This window comes from Camponotus floridanus, unplaced genomic scaffold (assembly GCF_003227725.1).
Source record: "Camponotus floridanus strain SB8 unplaced genomic scaffold, Cflo_v7.5 scaffold79, whole genome shotgun sequence".
Lineage (NCBI taxonomy): Eukaryota > Metazoa > Arthropoda > Insecta > Hymenoptera > Formicidae > Camponotus > Camponotus floridanus.
In genome coordinates this window covers 726,598-747,065 of record NW_020229848.1, presented here as the reverse complement: position 1 = coordinate 747,065, position 20,468 = coordinate 726,598, and the positions used below count along the sequence as shown (strand labels likewise).

The 20,468-nt window shown below is 33.3% G+C and overlaps 2 protein-coding genes across 2 annotated transcripts; both read left to right on the top strand.

Annotated features, from left to right (window-relative positions):
* The first annotated feature begins 1,373 nt into the window (after positions 1 to 1,373).
* On the top strand, positions 1,374 to 6,007 carry LOC105255521 (tubulin beta chain). Its single transcript, XM_025414185.1, has 5 exons — positions 1,374 to 1,606; positions 1,791 to 2,255; positions 2,699 to 3,003; positions 3,222 to 3,519; positions 5,565 to 6,007. Exons 1-5 carry the CDS (start codon positions 1,550 to 1,552, stop codon positions 5,781 to 5,783), a joined length of 1,344 nt encoding a protein of 447 aa, XP_025269970.1. The 5' UTR covers positions 1,374 to 1,549; the 3' UTR covers positions 5,784 to 6,007.
* A 5,867-nt stretch (positions 6,008 to 11,874) lies between these two features.
* LOC105258905 (cuticle protein 64) lies at positions 11,875 to 16,579 on the top strand. The gene is made up of 3 exons (XM_011270483.2): positions 11,875 to 11,961; positions 14,496 to 14,678; positions 16,133 to 16,579. Exons 1-3 carry the CDS (start codon positions 11,950 to 11,952, stop codon positions 16,442 to 16,444), a joined length of 507 nt encoding a protein of 168 aa, XP_011268785.1. The 5' UTR covers positions 11,875 to 11,949; the 3' UTR covers positions 16,445 to 16,579.
* The last annotated feature ends 3,889 nt before the right edge of the window (positions 16,580 to 20,468 follow it).

The window sequence follows — 20,468 nt, the reverse complement described above, 5'->3', positions numbered from 1 at the left end:
GAAAAAAAATTTTCAAATTAAAAATTAAACGGCTTCAAGAGTACTTTACGACAATAATAAAAAAATTTTTTTATTTTTCTAATTTTTCAAAATAATTTTTCAAAATTTGTTTGCCCATTTTTTACGTACACATATTATTAAGGATATTTTGTATGTACAATCCCAGCAAAAAGTAGCTGAAAATCAATATTGACGAATATCTACTTTTGATGTATTTTGAGTAAGAAATTATGTGGAATTACAATTATTACAATTTGATCTTATTATTTAGTTAGAGTGCAGAGATGTATTTTTTAATATTTATTGCGTTTTTATTAAAATATTCCTAATTTTGTTAAACATTTTGATTAACTTTTGGCAGAGAATTTCGCCTTGTGACAGATACAGGGCTAATTTCATTGAATTATATTTAATATCTTTTTAACCAGTTAGTACTTGTATTATTTCACCAAATATTTCCTCTGTATCTAAACTTTTGCAAATTTTAAACAAATTCTGAATATTATTTCCATGTGTTTTTGTCATTTGAATCGACGTGGTTATACGTTTCTCATAAGAATACATGTTAATTCGGTGCAAATTAAAATCCTTACAAATTGTGAACGCTTTAGTGAATCGATTTTAAAATTGTACTGAAGATTCTAAACATATGTAAGGACATTCTGTACAATTTTCATTAAATTCTCAATATTTTGAAAATAGGTACAAAACATCTTTAAATTAAAATATTTAAATGTATTTAAATTAAATAAATGTCATGTTAGCTTACATGTCGTATTTAATTTAAATACTTACATATTTGAATTAGAAAATAATAATTAATTGAAAATGAATTTAGTCAAGTTTACAATTTTTTTTCTTAGCGTAATAATCTTCTCTCTGAAGCTAATAACTGACTGACAACGAAAAATAAAAAAAAGGCTACTATTTACACATATGTAACATTTATATAACATATAACATATAGAAAGAAGTATAATTAGGAAATTACATTTTAAATTCTAGTTGGAAACTATAAATCCTCCTATGTGTAAAAAATATAAATGTATAAAATCCCAATTTTCATTAAATTCTCAATATTTTGAAAATAAGTATAAAAGATTCTTCAAGAATGTTCGAATTTCTCGCGACATTCTATATCGAAATCGATGAACATGAAGAGGGCAGATGCAGCGCGGGTGTGAGTCTTTTGTTCATCAGCGGCACATTCAATTGTCCCCCGAAACAGAAGCGGAACCGAGACACGCTCCTCTCGTCGTGTATCCATGGGAACGCGAGTTCACACCTCAGTCAAATTACCCGAGTTACGATTCTTAGGGTTAGGGATTTTGTCAGAATTCTAACGAATCTTGTCGCGTCGAAGATCTCTCTCGCGCTTTATCTTCCAGTTCTCGCGTTCTCGCGTCGCATCGTATCACATACCGGATTATATACCAGCGAGCATCCGCATTTCCAAGGTAACGGGAAACAGACGACGACTGGTCTTGATTTCGGACTTTTCGTAGCCAAGAGGAGATTTCGCAAAGTCAAAGCTATAAACGAAGCAAACATGCGCGAGATAGCACATCTCCAGGCCGGCCAATGCGGCAATCAGATTGGAGCCAAGGTACGTTTCGATCCTCTGAATAAGAGTGAACTGACATATACAGTTCAACGTGTAAATGCCACTCAAATGTTTCTAAATGAATACACATCACAATCTAACAAGACATGATCAGAGATGAAAATGTATTGTCCAAAATTAGGGACAATTCCTAATTCGTTATCCTTATTCTTATTGATGATTCCAGTTTTGGGAGGTGATTTCGGACGAGCACGGGATCGATCCCACGGGCACGTATCACGGCGATTCGGATCTACAATTGGAGCGGATAAACGTCTATTACAACGAGGCGACAGGCGGCAAGTACGTGCCACGCGCAATCCTGGTCGATTTGGAGCCTGGAACAATGGACGCGGTCCGTTCGGGACCGTTCGGCCAGATATTCCGGCCGGACAACTTTGTTTTCGGTCAGAGCGGCGCCGGCAATAACTGGGCCAAGGGCCATTACACCGAGGGCGCCGAGCTCGTCGACTCCGTCTTGGACGTCGTGCGTAAGGAAGCCGAAAGCTGCGACTGTCTTCAGGGATTCCAGCTTACGCACTCGCTAGGGGGCGGCACTGGCGCTGGCATGGGCACCCTGCTCATCTCCAAGATTCGCGAGGAGTATCCCGACAGGATCATGATGACCTTCAGCGTGGTACCTTCGCCGAAGGTATACGTCTTCCCTCTTATTTTCACTTAAATCCGGAATTTTACGTTTAGCGTAGTTTTAAAGGAACGGCTTCAGAGCACACTCGAAAACCTATATCTGAGATATCAGTCGATAATATATGGATATTATCGACCGATATCTCAGACATAGACTTTCGGGGATAAGGTATAAGATTGGGGTTTTGCGGCAAGAGTTACGCTTACGAATTTCCGCGTATCGGGAATCGCCCGAGGACGTATTCCGCGTAGCGTCAAAAGTCTTTCCAAGGTACAATGGATGCGAGACAAAGAGAGCCTGTCGGAAAGCAACCTTTTGTCCTTAATAGAACAATACTGCGCGCATACAACGCGTTGCGGCCGCGCACAATGCGATATAGCGCAACCATGAGATGCGTTCTGCGTTCGTATTCTAGGTATATACTGCTACCTCCTTTCGATTCACAGGTATCCGACACCGTGGTCGAGCCCTACAACTGCACCCTCTCGGTACATCAGCTGGTAGAGAACACGGACGAGTCGTATTGCATAGACAACGAGGCGCTCTACGACATCTGCTTCAGGACCCTTAAACTGACCACACCGACTTACGGCGATCTCAATCACCTGGTCAGCGCGACTTTGAGCGGCGTCACCACCTGCTTGAGATTTCCCGGCCAACTGAACGCCGATCTGAGGAAACTCGCCGTCAACATGGTCCCTTTCCCGCGACTGCACTTCTTTATCCCTGGCTTCGCCCCTTTGACCTCTAGGTTCCCAATTTATTTTTTCCCAACCAAAACTGATTGAACTAGAGAAACTTGAATTTTAGAGGAAGAAAGTCTAAATCGAATCAATAGTATTAATTAATCAAAGAATATAATTAATTATTAATATTATTAATTATCAAAATTATTAATTAATCAAAGAAAAATTACTTGCTCAATTTCCCATCTGCTCTCGGTCCTCCAATTCAAGAATGACGTTTCAGAGGTTCGCAACAGTATCGGGCACTCACGGTGCCGGAGCTCACTCAACAAATGTTTGACGCCAAGAACATGATGGCCGCGTGCGATCCGCGACACGGTAGATATTTAACGGTGGCCGCGGTGTTTCGCGGTAGAATGTCAATGAAGGAAGTCGACGAGCAAATGCTCAACATCCAAAACAAAAATAGCAGCTACTTTGTCGAATGGATACCTAGCAATGTGAAGACCGCCGTCTGCGATATACCTCCGCGAGGCTTGAAAATGTCCGCGACTTTCATCGGCAATTCCACGGCTATCCAGGTTCGTTTATCAGAAAGCGAAAAATATTTAATCATAAGTTGCTTTCGAAAAAAAAGAAAAACAATTTTTTTAATAAAAACTTTAGTTTAATCTGAAATTTAATATTAAATTTTTATCGATCCAATTTTTTTAGGACAACTTTTAATCGCGCCTTTTTGTGTAAATGTAATTTTTAATATTTAGAAGGATAAATTTGAGATGCTTGATTTGTATTTTGTCAACGTAATATTTGAGAAATAAAATCACTCAAAGCGCCTTTTCAAATGGCAGAATTTTTAATATTTAGAAGAATGAATTTGAGATGTTTTATTTGTATTTTGTCAACGTGTTATTTGAGAAATAAAATCACTCAAAGCGCCTTTTTAAAATGGCGGAATTTTTAATATTTAGAAGAATGAATTTGAGATGATTAATTTGTCAACGTGTTATTTGAGAAATAAAATCACTCAAAGCGCCTTTTCAAATGGCGGAATTTTTAATATTTAGAAGAATGAATTTGAGATGATTAATTTGTATTTTGTCAACGTGTTATTTGAGAAATAAAATCACTCAAAGCGCCTTTTCAAATAGCGGAATTTTTAATATTTAGAAGAATGAATTTGAGATGTTTCATTTGTATTTTTTCAACGTGTTATTTGAGAAATAAAATCACTCACAGCGCCTTTTTAAAATGGCGGAATTTTTAATATTTAGAAGAATGAATTTGAGATGTATTATTTGTATTTTGTCAACGTGTTATTTGAGAAATAAAATCACTCAAAGCGCCTTTTTCAAATGGCGGAATTTTTAATATTTAGAAGAATGAATTTGAGATTAATTTGTATTTTTTCAACGTGTTATTTGAGAAATAAAATCACTCAAACCGCTTTTTTAAAATGGTGGAATTTTTAATATTTAGAAGAATGAATTTGAGATGATTAATTTGTATTTTGTCAACGTGTTATTTGAGAAATAAAATCACTCAAAGCGCCTTTTTTAAAATGGCGGAATTTTTAATATTTAGAAGAATGAATTTGAGATGTTTTATTTGTATTTTGTCAACGTGTTATTTGAGAAATAAAATCACTCAAAGCGCCTTTTTAAAATGGCGGAATTTTTAATATTTAGAAGAATGAATTTGAGATGTATCATTTGTATTTTGTCAACGTGTTATTTGAGAAATAAAATCACTCAAAGCGCCTTTTCAAATGGCAGAATTTTTAATATTTAGAAGAATGAATTTGAGATGTTTTATTTGTATTTTGTCAACGTGTTATTTGAGAAATAAAATCACTCAAAGCGCCTTTTCAAATGGCAGAATTTTTAACATTTAAAAGAATGTATTTGAGATGTTTCATTTGTATTTTGTCAATGTGTTATTTGAGAAATAAAATCACTCAAAGCGCCTTTTTAAAATGGCGGAATTTTTAATATTTAGAAGAATGAATTTGAGATGTTTCATTTGTATTTTTTCAACGTGTTATTTGAGAAATAAAATCACTCAAAGCGCCTTTTTAAAATGGAGGAATTTTTAATATTTAGAAGAATGAATTTGAGATGTTTCATTTGTATTTTTTCAACGTGTTATTTGAGAAATAAAATCACTCAAAGCGCCTTTTTAAAATGGAGGAATTTTTAATATTTAGAAGAATGAATTTGAGATGTTTTATTTGTATTTTGTCAACGTGTTATTTGAGAAATAAAATCACTCACAGCGCCTTTTTAAAATGGCGGAATTTTTAATATTTAGAAGAATGAATTTGAGATGTTTCATTTGTATTTTTTCAACGTGTTATTTGAGAAATAAAATCACTCAAAGCGCCTTTTTAAAATGGAGGAATTTTTAATATTTAGAAGAATGAATTTGAGATGTTTTATTTGTATTTTGTCAACGTGTTATTTGAGAAATAAAATCACTCACAGCGCCTTTTTAAAATGGCGGAATTTTTAATATTTAGAAGAATGAATTTGAGATGATTAATTTGTATTTTGTCAACGTGTTATTTGAGAAATAAAATCACTCAAAGAATGATATCAACAATACACCGAAAATTTCCTTCTCGCAGGAATTATTCAAGAGAGTATCGGAGCAATTTACCGCAATGTTCCGGCGTAAAGCGTTTCTGCACTGGTACACCGGCGAGGGTATGGACGACATGGAGTTTACGGAGGCTGAGAGCAACATGAACGATCTTGTGTCCGAGTATCAGCAGTATCAGGAGGCGACCGCCGAGGAAGAGGGCGAGTTCGATGAGGAGGAGGAAGGCGAGGGCGAAGACAAGTGAAGATCTTGTCCCATCTTCGGTAGATGTTTATCGAGTGCTCGCGTACACCTGCTGCTTCCTCTTTCCGCTCCTCTTTATATAGTTATATCGTCGTCCCGGGTGTCCCGTTAGAGTGTAAAATAATATGTAGCCGAGCCAACGTCGGCCGACACCCTTGTTGTTCCATGTCTTTCGCGCGCGTATCCCATCTCGTTGAAGGTACATAAAATAAAAGAAGAAAAAAAATCGCGAAAAGGTTCTCTTCCATTTTCCTCGCGTAAGAAGCTCATTTCTCTCGCATCCTTTTAACCGCGTTCACAAAACCATCCGCATCACGACGCCTGATTCCAGAAGGAGAAGGGTTGGGCTTCGGATTTTAGCCTTGATTTAATTAAAAATTGAAACAATCCTTTCCATTTATGTTTTCTACATTTATAAAGCTGTGCGATATTTGTAATCATTGCTTGTTATTCAACGGCGCATTCATTATATTTCACAATTAAATTAATTTCATCGCCCGTTTTACTCCTATTGCATTTTAATTTTCAAATTTATGCGAAATAATTTATGTTAAATGTGTGCGCCTCGCGATTAACTTTATGAAATGCGATTTACTTGGTCGGCGCGATACGGTCCGTTTAGCCGACGCTAAAAATCGAGCGATTTATTTCGGGAAACTCCATTCCACGCCCGAGAGCGATTCTTTTACGATCCCGACGCCGCGATAACGCGCCATAATAAATCGCGAGGCGCGTGTACCAGAGGCCCGTACATCACCGTTGCCAATGTCGATGTCGTATCTACATCCGACCGTATTCTCGAGGCACGCTTGAGAATGTACTGGCAACAATAATTGCACAATCATGCGTAAGCGCACGCTTGGACTCTGCGTTAAAGCCACGCATGATGTCACGCATCCCTGAGCGTCCCGTGAAAAAACAAAGCGCGAGGCTCGTGCTTAGACGCTTACAATTAGTCCTCAAATCATTCTTCCATACATTTCGAAAATTAAAGACTTTACTTTCAAAGGAGCCTTAAATTTAATTAAACTGAATTAATTATTTTATTAATTTTAATATTAATTATTTTATTAAAAAATAGAGGTAATATTTAAGGATGTTTTGTATACAATCCCAGCAAAAAGTAGTTGAAAATCAATTTTGATGACGAATATATCCACTTTTGATGTATTTTGAGTAAGAAATTGTGTGGAATTATTTCATTTTTACTGAAATATTCCGAATTTTGTTAATCGAAATGATTAATTTTTGGCAGAGAATTTCGTCTTGTAACAGATACATGGCTAACTTCATTGAATTATATTTAATATCTTTTTAACCAGTTAGTACGTGTATAATATTATTTGACCAAATATTTCCTCTGTATCTAAACTTTTGCAAATTTTAAACAAATTCTGAATATTATTTCCATGTGTTTTTGTCATTTGAATCGACATGGTTATACGTTTTCTATAAGAATACATGTTAATTCGGTGCAAATTAAAATCCTTACAACTTGTGAACACTTTAGTGAATCGATTTAAAAATTGTACTGAAGATTCTATATGTAAGGACATTCTATACAATTTTCATTAAATTCTCAATATATTATTATATTTTGAAAATAGGTACGAAACATCCTTTAAAAAAATGAATATGAATTTTATTCAAATTTTTTAATATTATTTAAAAAAATTATAAAATAAAAAATCTCAGAATATTGAACGTTTATATATATAAGAAATTCTAACAAAATTCATTTACAAAATAAAAATATGAAATATGAGAAGGTACGCAAGTGTTTCTTTTTTTAAGTCAAAATAATCCTGAAGAAAATTATTTGTAGAATTTCTCGTAAAAGTTTTCAGATTTTCTATAAATAATTCTAAAACTTGAATCGATTTAAAAATTGTACTGAAGATTCTAAACATATGTAAGGACATTCTGTACAATTTTCATTAAATTCTAAATATTTTGAAAATAGGTACAAAACATCCTTAAAAAAACTTTCCATGGCTTTGTTGTAATCTCTGATTTTTTGCAGACGTAGATTTCGAGACGAGATTTAGAAATAAGCTTCCAGAGGAGAGTCGCTCGTCCACACCTGCCTACTTATCGCGAGGGCGTTTACGTAACTGAAGCGGTGGAGGCGGGGGTGGGCGGGAAAGTCGGACACTTTGCCGGGCAACCGACTGGTCCACAATGGAATGAGTAATAATAATAATAATAATAATGCAGGCGCATTAATAAACTCGGGATTTAGATCATGGCGTTCCAGTTTCCGTCACCGTATTACCCTCGTTATGGCTCCTGCAATTTTGCGTCTCTGCTCGATCTTAATGACCCCGCTCGCAAATGACCATATAGAATTTTATATATATATATATATATATATATATATATATATATATTATATATTATATATATTATATATATTTAATATATATATAATATATAATATATATATATATAATTATATATATATATATATTTATATATATATTTATATAAGAGAGGGAAAAAAGAAGAAAAAAATTATTCTTCTCGTCATATCATTCCTTTTATCATTCGGCCGAAAAAATGGCCGAAAAAATGGTTTACAACGAGCGTCCACTTATCGTCGACGGAATAAGCAAGAAAGAAGTTATTCGACAACGCTAGGAGTTGAGATACGTTTTCCGATAGGCGAGATAAATAAAAAATGTGCGCCATGCATCACACAAAACGTACAGGATCCACGGGTTAACGGATTCGATTCTTTTCGAGGCTCGTGTACACACATCTTCGTCCGTTGCATTGTACATCGTCGCTCGACTGTGCATCGCTCTCCACTTTGGCTGGCCGTCTTTTAAAAATCGATCGCCCGCGGCCTCCGAAGTGCAAGACAGCAAACCGTTCGTCTTGCAGCGACATTTTGCGTTTCACGTAAAAGGAATTCGCGTACATATGTGTGTTCATATACACATATATATATATATATATATATATATATATATATATATATACTAACGTTGTAATGTTTTAGCTTACACTTGCGCTATATATCGCGCCGATATTTATCTTCGTTAGCCCCAATTCGCGATCGAGCAAGGTATGCCTCGCAGGTAGTACACGTAGGGGCAGATAGCGAGGCGCGTAGCCGAGCTAATCGCATCGTAAGCCATTAGGGTTGAATACAAATGGTCGTGTAACGTGGAAAAAAAGTGAGCGAAAACCTAATCGGTGGAGGATATATATAGTACGAATTGCGCGAATTCAATTCCAACGTATGTGATTTCTGCGTATTATTTTTGTCTTTATAAAGCTTCTTGTAGTTGGTGTAATTTTTTAACAACTTTCCACTTTGGAAGAAATTTTTGCATATTATTCATAACCCATGTAAAGAAAATTTCATTAAGGCTGACTCCACGGCTCAAACGGCTCAAAGGATTTATGGATGAAGACGCGAGCTGCTTGTGAAAGAGACAGAGAAATCTTTATATATATATATATATATATATATATATATTTATATATTATTTATATATTATTATATTAATAATATATAATATATATAATATATATAATATATATAATATATATAATATATAATAATATAATATATATTATACATATATATATAATATATATATAATATATATAATATATAATAATATAATTATATAATATAATATTATTATATATATAATATATTATATAATATAATATTATATTATTATATAATATAATATTATATTATTATATAATATAATATTATTATATAATATAATATATTATATAATATAATATTATTATATATATAATAATATGTACTAATGTAATTATTATATATATATATATATATATATATATATATATATATAAAATTTCCAAGAATAACGTTGCTATTTTAATTTTAAAAGTAACAATCTACAGAAGCGGAAATAAGCAATTTAATGGATATTTCTTATATAGAGAAAAAAGTATATGATTTAGCATATTTTATTATAAGAAGAATATCGATATAAAAATAATAAAAGTTGATTACGCGGAATTGTTCCACGTTTGCTTTGTTTACGAGGTGGTGTATACAAGGTGACGTGTGAGCGCGAGCCGCAATGAGGACGGAGATAATCTAGCAAGGCTATAGATATACGACATTGAATGAAGCGAATAAGGAAAGAGTACACTGAAAATGTTTATTCAGCGATTAATGAAGTACTCAATCTTTATTTATTTTTTTTTTTTTTACGCGCGCTACCCCTATTATCTCTCCGAGCGCGTGGATTCTATGAATAATTAAATCGTATGTATGTATATATATTATATAGTTTAAATGAAAAATGTAGCGTGCTACGCAATGATTCATTTCTCGTCACGGAAGCAACGCTCGCGTTGACACACCCACGCATTCTCGATCGAGGAAGTATCGAGATCGAGGCGAAGCGATGCATTCATCAAGGAGAGCAAAGATACGAGAATACAGGGCTGAGCTATACACGTATCACGTGGAAATAAAAATATAAAATATGCGATAATAATATCGCAACATATATATACAGGGTGTTCCAAAAGTCCCGGACCGGTCGAATATTTCATAAACTATGCACTTTAGAAAGAAATGTTTCAGACAAAAGTTGTATGGCTTGAAGGGGGCCATCAGATAGTGGCAATGATTTGACCTTGGAGAGTCATTTGAAGGTGATGTAAAGTTCACCTTCAATTTCTTAAATGGAACCTCCTATTTTTATTACATATTCGTATAGCTTATCTCGAGAGCTTTCCAAAACACTATAATAAAGTATTTCTTCATTGAGTACTTTTCGAGTTATGAGGCTTGAAATCATTTCTTAATTTTACATAAACCATAAAATAATCATTTTTCGATTATTTTACTTTAATACTTTTATGTACAAAATAATGAGAGGAATCAATTGGCGTAAAGAAAAAACATAGTTGTTTTTAAGAAAAAAATTATAATTTGCAATTAACAATTACATATTTTTTTTAAAACAACTATATGTTTTCTTTACACCAATTGATTCCTCTCATTATTTTATACATAAAAGTATTAAGATAATCGAAAAATGAATATTTTACTAGATATTTTATGGTTTATGCAAAATTAAGAAATGATTTCAAGCCTCATAACTCGAAAAGTACTCAATGAAGAAATACTTTATTATAGTGTTTTGAAAAGCTCTCGAGATAAGCACACAAATATGTAATAAAAATAGGGGGTTCCATTTAAGAAATTAACGGTGATCTTCACGTGACTTTCAAATGACTCTCTCATGTCAAATCATTGCCACTATCTGATGGCCCCCTTCAAGCCATACAACTTTTGTCTGAAACATTTCTTTCTAAAGTGCATAGTTTATGAAATGTTCGACCGGTCCGGGACTTTTTAGACACTCTGTATAATAAAAAAAATGCAAGTTACGTTCTCTTAACCCATAAAAGGAAGGGATAAAAATATACAAAAAGTATATAAAATAAGGTAAATTTATGTAACAATGTGCTAATACATAATAAATAGGCAATAAAAAATTGCATCGTGGAGCTAATAAAATCGAGGGAAAATGATGACAATGTAAAAGAAGAAGATGAATTCCCTTCGATATCACCGCGTGCCACATTCGATCGGTCGAGGTTCCCATGTTGCTCTGTTCACGCTTCGCGGAGCACAGACAAGATCATAGACGCGCGAATAATTACAGAAAGCGATTGAGGGGGGTCCGATGGGAAGAGAGGAGAATAAAAGAGAGAGAAGGAAAGAGAAACCTCTTTTCCTCCCTCATCGCGCGCTCGTCGGCGCGTATACATTCAAGGTGGCGTGGACGCGCTTTTTCTCACGATGCGAATCGAACAACCGATACTTTTCATTTTTTTCCCCCCCGCCCGATAATAGCTTCGTCCTTCGCGCGAATGACCGCGCAGAGTCCGAGTCATCCGCAAAGGATCTAGGATCTAGGTGAGCGCGTAACGGGGGTCCCGACCCACCCCACCCCGTCGTTTACCTAGCTGCCTAGAAATTCGCCTTGCCATCATTGGTAGGGAAAATGCTTTTTCCGCATCTCTCCCCCTTGGATCTCCTTGCACGGGTAAAAACAATCCGCCGGGGATATATAAATGATCTGGCGGGGTACACGAGATGTGTAGTCAGTCCACAGTACCGACAAGAGATCGACAGAAGTGCTTAGAGCAACATGTTCAAACTGGTGAGTAAAGTGGTACTCGAGGCGGAAAAGCGCGGAGACTTTTCTCCGGGAAAATGTATAGATATCATCGGGACGCGATATTTTTCCCAGGCAACGCACGACGAATGTCTAGGGGATATTTTAGATATTTTCTTGGTTTCTCTTTTCACAAATCTCTTCAATTTTCCTCCACTCCCGTTTATATTAAAAGAAAACATCATCGTGGAGAGGAAAATTTGTTGAAAAATATATATTTTGCGGGATCCACCAACATTTATATTTCGAAAATAACAATGGGCTCTTTATAATATTGCTTTTATCTAAAGATTAGATTTATCGGAAGCCGTAGAGAGAAAGAGAGAGATTCGACTATCGCAATATCGTGAGAAATGCTCCGGCGATCCACGGTAACATTTGCTATGAACTTTACCTGCCGCCGCGGGCGCGATTTTATCACGGTGGAATACGCTCGTTTCATTCATATCGTATGAATAGATACGCGGTTGAAATCATCCTGGATGTGCGTAAATAAAGCCGAAGGCTATGCGCAACGACGTGAATTGTTCGCTTAGAAACTTTGCATCTTGTCATTTATAATAATCTTGCATAGAAATGTTTCTGAAAAGAATTTAATGACGTGTGTGTACGAAATGTTTCCCCCATTATAATCTGTTTACCTATGGGATTTTATACATTTATATTTCATACACATAGGAGGATTTAGATAGTTCCAACTAGAATTTAAAATGTAATTTCCTAATTATACTTCTTTCTATATGTTATATGTTATATAAATGTTATATAAATTGTAGCCTTTTTTTTACTTTTTGTTGTTATCAGCCTCAGAGAGAAGTTTACTACGCTAAAAAAAAAAATTGTAAACTTGACTAAACATTTTCAATTAATTATTATTTTCTAATTCAAATATTTAAATATTTAACTTAAATACGACATGTAAGCTAACATGACATTTATTTAATTTAAATACTTTTTAAATATTTTAATTTAAGGACATTTTGTACTTATTTTCAAAATATTGAGAATTTAGTGAAAATTGTATAGAATGTCTTTACATATGTTTAGAATCTTCAGTACAATTTTTAAATCGATTTCTAAAGCGTTCACAAGTTGTAAGGATTTTAATTTGCACCGAATTAACATGTGTTCTTATGAGAAACGTATAACCATGTCGATTCAAATGACAAAAACACATGGAAATAATATTCAGAATTTGTTTAAAATTTGCAAAAGTTTAGATACAGAGGAAATATTTGGTCAAATAATATTGTACAAATACTAACTGGTTAAAAAGATATTAAATATAATTCAATGAAGTTAGCCATGTATCTGTCACAAGACGAAATTCTCTGCCAAAAGTTAATCATTTTGATTAACAAAATTCGGAATATTTCAGTAAAAACGCAATAAATATTAAAAAATACATTTCTGCACTGTAGCTAGATCAAATTGTAATATTCCACACAATTTTTCATACTCAAAATATACCAAAAGTGGATATTCGTCAATATTGATTTTCAGCTACTTTTTGCTGGGATTTTACATACACAGTAAAAAATTTTGTGTTAAATTTAATATTTCACATGTCCCAATTTATCCACTCTAATTTTAATGTTATTTTAATAGAAGGCAAGTATGTAAATAAATAACACAAGTAATATGTTTAAAAATTAACACAAAGATATAACACTTAAACTTTATCTGGAAATAAAATTTATGTTAAATTAACATATTTATAATGTTAAATTTAATTTTACAAAAATGTTATTCTTACATTTTTATGATAAATAACAGAAGAGATATAACGTCAATTTAACATATGGAATCTGTTATAGAGAGAAAAGTAACACAACTTATCTGTTCATTTTAACATGTAACATATTTTATCAAAAATTCGTGCATTTACATATTAATTGTGTTGTTTTAACTCTTAAAAACGGTGAATATTAACTCAACGCAGAAATGTCAAAATAACGCATTGATAATATGTTACATTAACATAAGAGTATGTTAAAAATTTAACACAAAAATTTTTACACGAGAAAATTTTAACAGAAATACAAAATGTTTTTTACCGTGTACAAAACATCTTTAAATATTACCCCTATTTTTTAATAAAATAATTAATATTATAATTAATAAAATAATTAATTCAATTTAATTAAATTTAAGGCTTCTTTGAAAGTAAAGTCTTTAACTTTCGAAATATATGGAAGAATGATTTGAGGACTATTGAGTTTCAGCTACTCTTTGCTGGAATTATACATACAAAACATCTTTAAATATTTTAATTAAAAAAATAATAATAGAAAATATTTAGTCAAGTTTACAATTTTTTGTTCTCAGTGTACACAAATCATTTTACTCTTCAGCTTTGTACATGTAATCTTACGATTGGCATAAAAACGCTTTCTGTTGCACGATGGCATTAAGTCGTACATCAAATCTCGCCCCGAGTTTCCCAAAGTCGCGATTTGTGGTTCGCCTTAAAACGAATCCGGAGCATTTTTCATCCATGTATCTACGCTTTACCGCAGATCCTTCTTCTCGCCACCGTCGCCTACGCATCCGCCGGTAGTCTCTACTCCGGTTATGGAGGACTCTACGGTTACGGCGGTTACGGCTACGGCGGCTATGGCTTAGGTCATGGAGCGGCGATCGCACCTGCGGTCACATACGCACACGCTCCAGTTGCGACCAGTTACGCCAATACGTACAAGGTAAGCTCCCAAACATTGAACCGCGTAACCGGACGTTACGACACGAGTCGAGAATTATAAGCGTGGCTGTAAAGCGCCGGCGATGTGGCCAGGAGCCAGGAGAAGATTCGTGTCTTATTCGCTCGTAATTCACGAACGAGCTCTCGCGTAAAATTAAATACGGTCCAAATAAAATTTTCACGCGTATCAGCGCTTTCGCTGCTAATGTATTATTTCATCGGTTAAACATAATTTGAAACCGATGTAATAAAATGATGGGCGATTTAACTTAAAATGTAAATTCCTATAAGACCGACTTTTCTTATCTTTACGTCTAAATATGATAATATAAAATATAAATTTATTATTATAAATATAAATTTATTATTATATTATATAATTTGTTACTATATAATTTATTATTATATTGTAATTTATTATTATAATATTTCTTATCGTGTTGTTTAATATAGAGCCTAATTCTTTGATTTATAAAATATAAAGTATTTGAAAATATTTGAAATTTGCAGAAATTTATATGAGAAATATAAATTCTAAAATTATATAAAGTACAATAACACAAGAGAGAGAGCCGACAAAATTTAGACCAAGAAATCAGAATATACTTTTCCTAAGGTTTTTGACGCGCTGAATTCGAATCCGAGGTCAGAATTTCTCTGGTGGCTCCGGTTTTCGAGATATTCTAACCTAAAAGTGTCCAAAACACGATTTTTCTAGATATTTGAGGTTATGTTCATCGCAAGGTAATTTTTTTTCATAAAACTATTAATGAGGTTCGAAAGAACTACTCTTCCTCTTTAAAAAACATTTTGATTTGTCCAAATATCTTTTTTTATCTTTGAGAAATTGAATGTTCAAAATGTTAAGTTTAGTTTGACATTTTTGATTTTCGGAAATTGAATAGCATCAGGTAAGTACAATATAATGTATGTACACGAAATATACATTTTTAAAGGGTTTTGATGCACTCTGATTCGAAATTTGACATTAGTTTTGCAAATTTGGAATCAGCGTGCATCAAAACTCTTTAAAAATGTATATTTCGTGTACATACATTATATTGTACTTACCTGATGCTATTCAATTTCCGAATATCAAAAATGTCAAAACTACTTAATTTGAACATTCAATTTCTCAAAGATAAAAAAAGATATCCGGACAAATCGAAATTTTTTTTAAAGAGAAAGAGTAGTTCTTTCGGACCCCATTAATGGTTTTATGAAAAAAAATTACCTTGCGATGTAACATAACCTCAAATATCTCGAAAAACCGTGTTTTGGGCACTTTTAGGTTAGAATATCTCGAAAACCGGAGCCACCAGAGAAATTCTGACCTCGGATTCGAACTCAGCACGTTGAAAACCTTCGGAAAAGTATATTCTGGTTTCTGGGTCTGAGGTTTGGCCAAATTTTGTCGGCCTGTGTAATTGATAAAATGATTTGTTTCCCTCTCAGGTCGCGCTTGCTCCAACTGTTACTAAGCTTGCCGTTGCACCTGCCATTACCAAAGTGGCGTACGCCGCACCTGCCATCACAAAGGTGGCCTATGCTCCAACTTATTCGGCGCCAGCGGTGAGCTATGGTCATTACGGGTACACGGTTCCACCATCGGTAACCTACATAAATAGTGGATACGGATACGGTCATGGTCTTGGATATGGTTCTGGTTATGGTTATGTACCCAGTTACGGATACGGCCATGGTTACGGATATGGTGGATACGGTGGATACGGTGGATACGGTGGATACGATGGATACTATCATTGATAGACCTACCAAAGCAACTTGTCTTCGAGAGCAACACTTTTGTCGAGTGATAGCTGACATCACAGTCGACGAATCGCCACAAACTTTATCATCGGCTATGTATATGACGTTTACAATATATGTTTTCATATTTTACATTGTCTTGATTTCCTAAGACACGTTCGACAATGATTAGAATCTCTATGGGATCTAAAAATGGCGCTAAAAATGGACGATCTAATGGCGTCTTACCATCTAATATTTTAGATCGTCCAAAAGATTAAGAAAACAATCTTCAAACGCGTATGTCATCCAGACAGCACACATGTCCAAAAGACATCTAAAAGATGACTTAAAGACGTCTTAAAGTCCTTTAGACATCTTTAAGACATCTTTCGGCCTTTTCGTTCTGTCTGAGTAATTATTCGATTTAACCTTGATATTTTGCAATGTTATTTGATATTGCGTATTATTTTTTTATTATATCTCTCTCGAGCGTATAAGTTTCGCGGTTGCTGCGATTTCAGCAACCCAGGTTGCCAGTACTGATCAATATCGTGGTCTTACACCCGCAAAGACCCGTCACGTCTGACCGAAGACGCGCTTGTTAGAGGCTTTTATACATTCCGTCTTAGACCATTCATTCGTTCATCCAGCGGAACGTACGAGATTGCGCAAGGTGAGAAGGAGGAGCGTGTAGAGCAGCATGTGCAAAGAAGAAGCGAGGCTTAAGAGTAGATCAAGGCTAAGGCGAGGCAACCGCGAATTTTGTTTATCCCGATCGATGATCGTTTTGGTCCTTTTACTTTGGCGTAACTTTAATTTCTCAATTTTATGTAATAACGCACGTTTTATGTAACACGTATTCGCCTCATTGCGTCTTATCCTTGCGATATTTGACCCCGTGTATTAATATTTGGATATTTTATGGAAAGGGCTAAAAGATTCTTAAATAGTCTCTCTTGAATTTTTATAACTTTTTATTCCTAAATATTTAATAATCATCAATAGCTTGATATATAATAATTAACAATATTAAATAATAAAATAATATAATAATAATAAAATAACTAATAATATAATAATGAAAAAATATTAATAATAAAATAATAAAATAAATAATTGACAATATTAAATAATAGTTATAGAGAGTTAAAATATAAATATAAATATTTGAATCGATCATAACGCATTTAATCGAATATTAAAGTTGATTAAAATAACATTTAATTATGTGCGAATATATTTAGATACAAAGATCTCCAAAGATAACATTTTTAGTCTTAATAAAGGCAAGGCCGGGCGATTAACTTGATGTACGTGACAAGACACGCGCACTAACTGTTTGCAAAACGATTCGACTTCTTTAAAGTCAACATCTCTGTCCAAGGTAGATCGATAAAGGAGACACTCGGCGAATTATGCGTTCTCGTTTCACACAAATTTAATTTACGCCGGCAGTGTCCTGGCGAATACAGGATGCTTCAAAACCAACACATTTTTTTCAGTTTAATTTAATTAGAAGCAAAATGTTTCTGTTTTAAAAAATGTTAAATGTTTATTAAGATTAAAATAAAAAATTAAGATTAAAACTCCTCTTAATTAGAAACTTTATTTAAATTTTTATTATTTAACATCTTTAAAAAAAATCTGTTAAAGTAGAATCCACCTGAAATTAATCAAAAAGCATAATTTGGTTGTCTATTATTAGCTCTCCCGAAGCTTACAATTAGTTTAAAAAGAGCCTTATTTTCGCTAATTATTAAAAAATTGTTAGCCTCTCGAAATCTTTCGAGAAAAATGGACTTTAAATTGACCGTTAAAATTCATCGTAAAAAAAATCTTTAAAAAAAAATCTGTTAAAATAGAATTCATCTGAAATTAATCAAAAAGCATAATTTGGTTATCTATTATTAGCTCTCCCGAAGCTTACAATTAGGGTTTTGAAAAGAGCCTTATTTTCGCTAATTATTAAAAAATGTTTAGCCTCTCGAAATCTTTCGAGAAAAATGGACTTTAAATTGACCATTAAAATTCATCGTAAAAAGGGCATTCGATAGTCGCGTACAATTTACATGTATTACATACTCGCGCTTCTCTTTCATTCCTCGTCATCGCCGAGCACGGTGGCGAAATTTGTGAAATATTACAACGTCAAGGGTCCTGGCCGCGGACAGTCTTGCTTATTCATTTATTTACTCTCTCACTTATCGTTGCACGCGATCGTGCTCCAGATTTATCGGAGCAGGGCCGTCGTCTCACTCGTCGTCGACTCCGCCCATACCGGCGACTCGTTTTCGTGAATCGACAAGGAGCTGAGAGAGCTCGAGAAATGCGAGTTTATACGAGCGACGTCCGTCCTTCAGATATAACGCACCGGAAAAACGAAAATGGATTTCCTCATAGCGACCGTGGAAAAGTGTGGAACGTGATCGCGACCGCGCTCCATTTTCCGAAATTGGTGCTCGGAATAAAGTCGGCTAGAAATTTTTTCGCGAGACTTCCCACTTGTCACAATACTCTAATCAATCTTAATTAAATATGTAGGAGATTGTAAGTTAAGGATGTTTCGTATGTACAATCCCAGCAAAAAGTAGCTGAAAATCAATATTGACGAATATCCTCTTTTGGTGTATTTTAAGTAAGAAATTGTGCGGAATATTAAAATTTGATGTAGCTACAGTGCAGAGTATTTTTTAATATTTATTGCGTTTTTATTGAAATATTCCGAATTTTGTTAATCGAAATGATTAACTTTTCGCAGAGAATTTCGCCTTGTGACAGACACATGGCTAACTTCATTGAATTATATTTAATATCTTTTTAATCAGTTAGTACTTGTATAATATTATTTCACCAAATATTTCCTCTGTATCTAAACTTTTGCAAATTTTAAATAAAGTTTGAATATTATTTCCATGTGTTTTTGTCATTTGAATCGACGTTATACGTTTCCCTATAAAACACATTTTAAGGATGTATTGGAGATATATTACAATCAATGAGATCGCCGTATATTTCGAAAATTGAAGACTACTTTCAAAGAAGTCTTAAATTTAATTAATTGAATTAATTATTTTATTAATTATAATATTAATTATTTTATTAAAAAATAGGGGTAATATTTAAAGATGTTTTGTATGTACAATCCCAGCAAAAAGTAGCTGAAACTCAATAATCCTCAAATCATTTTTCCATATATTTCAAAAATTAAAGACTACTTTCAAAGAAGTCTTAAATTTAATTAAATTAAATTAATTATTTTATTAATTATAATATTAATTATTTTATTGAAAAATAGGGGTAATAGTTAAAGATGTTTTGTATGTACAATCCCAGCAAAAAGTAGCTGAAAATCAATATTGACGAATACCTTCTTTTGGTGTATTTTGAGTATGAGAAATTGTGTGGAACATTATAATTTGATCTTAGCTACAGTGCAGATATGTATTTTTTAATATTTATTGCATTTTTATTGAAATATTCCGAATTTTGTTAAACGAAATGATTAACTTTTGGCAGAGAATTTCACCTTGTGACAGATGGCTAACTTCATTAAATTATATTTAATATCTTTTTAACCAGTTAGTACTTGTATAATATTATTTGACCAAATATTTCCTCTGTATATCTAAACTTTTGCAAATTTTAAATAAAGTCTGAATATTATTTCCATGTGTTTTTGTCATTTGAATCGACGTGATTATACGTTTCCCCATAAAACACATGTTAAGGATGTATTGAAGATATATTACAATCAATGAGATCGCCGTGAATTTTTAATTTAACATTCTTAATAACATTCTAAATGGTCATGAATTATTTCAAATTTTTTTACTTGCTCCTTTAAAAGTTATTAATTTTTGAATTTTGATTTTAACATAGGATCTTATGTAAACGTTCAAGAAACAAGTAATAAATTATTCACAAACTATAAAAAAACAATGATAAAATTTCATTTTGTAATATTATATTCTTCATACATGTAAAAATGTTCCCACAAAGTTTTAAAACGATTTACTTGCTCGTTTTGAAATTATTATTA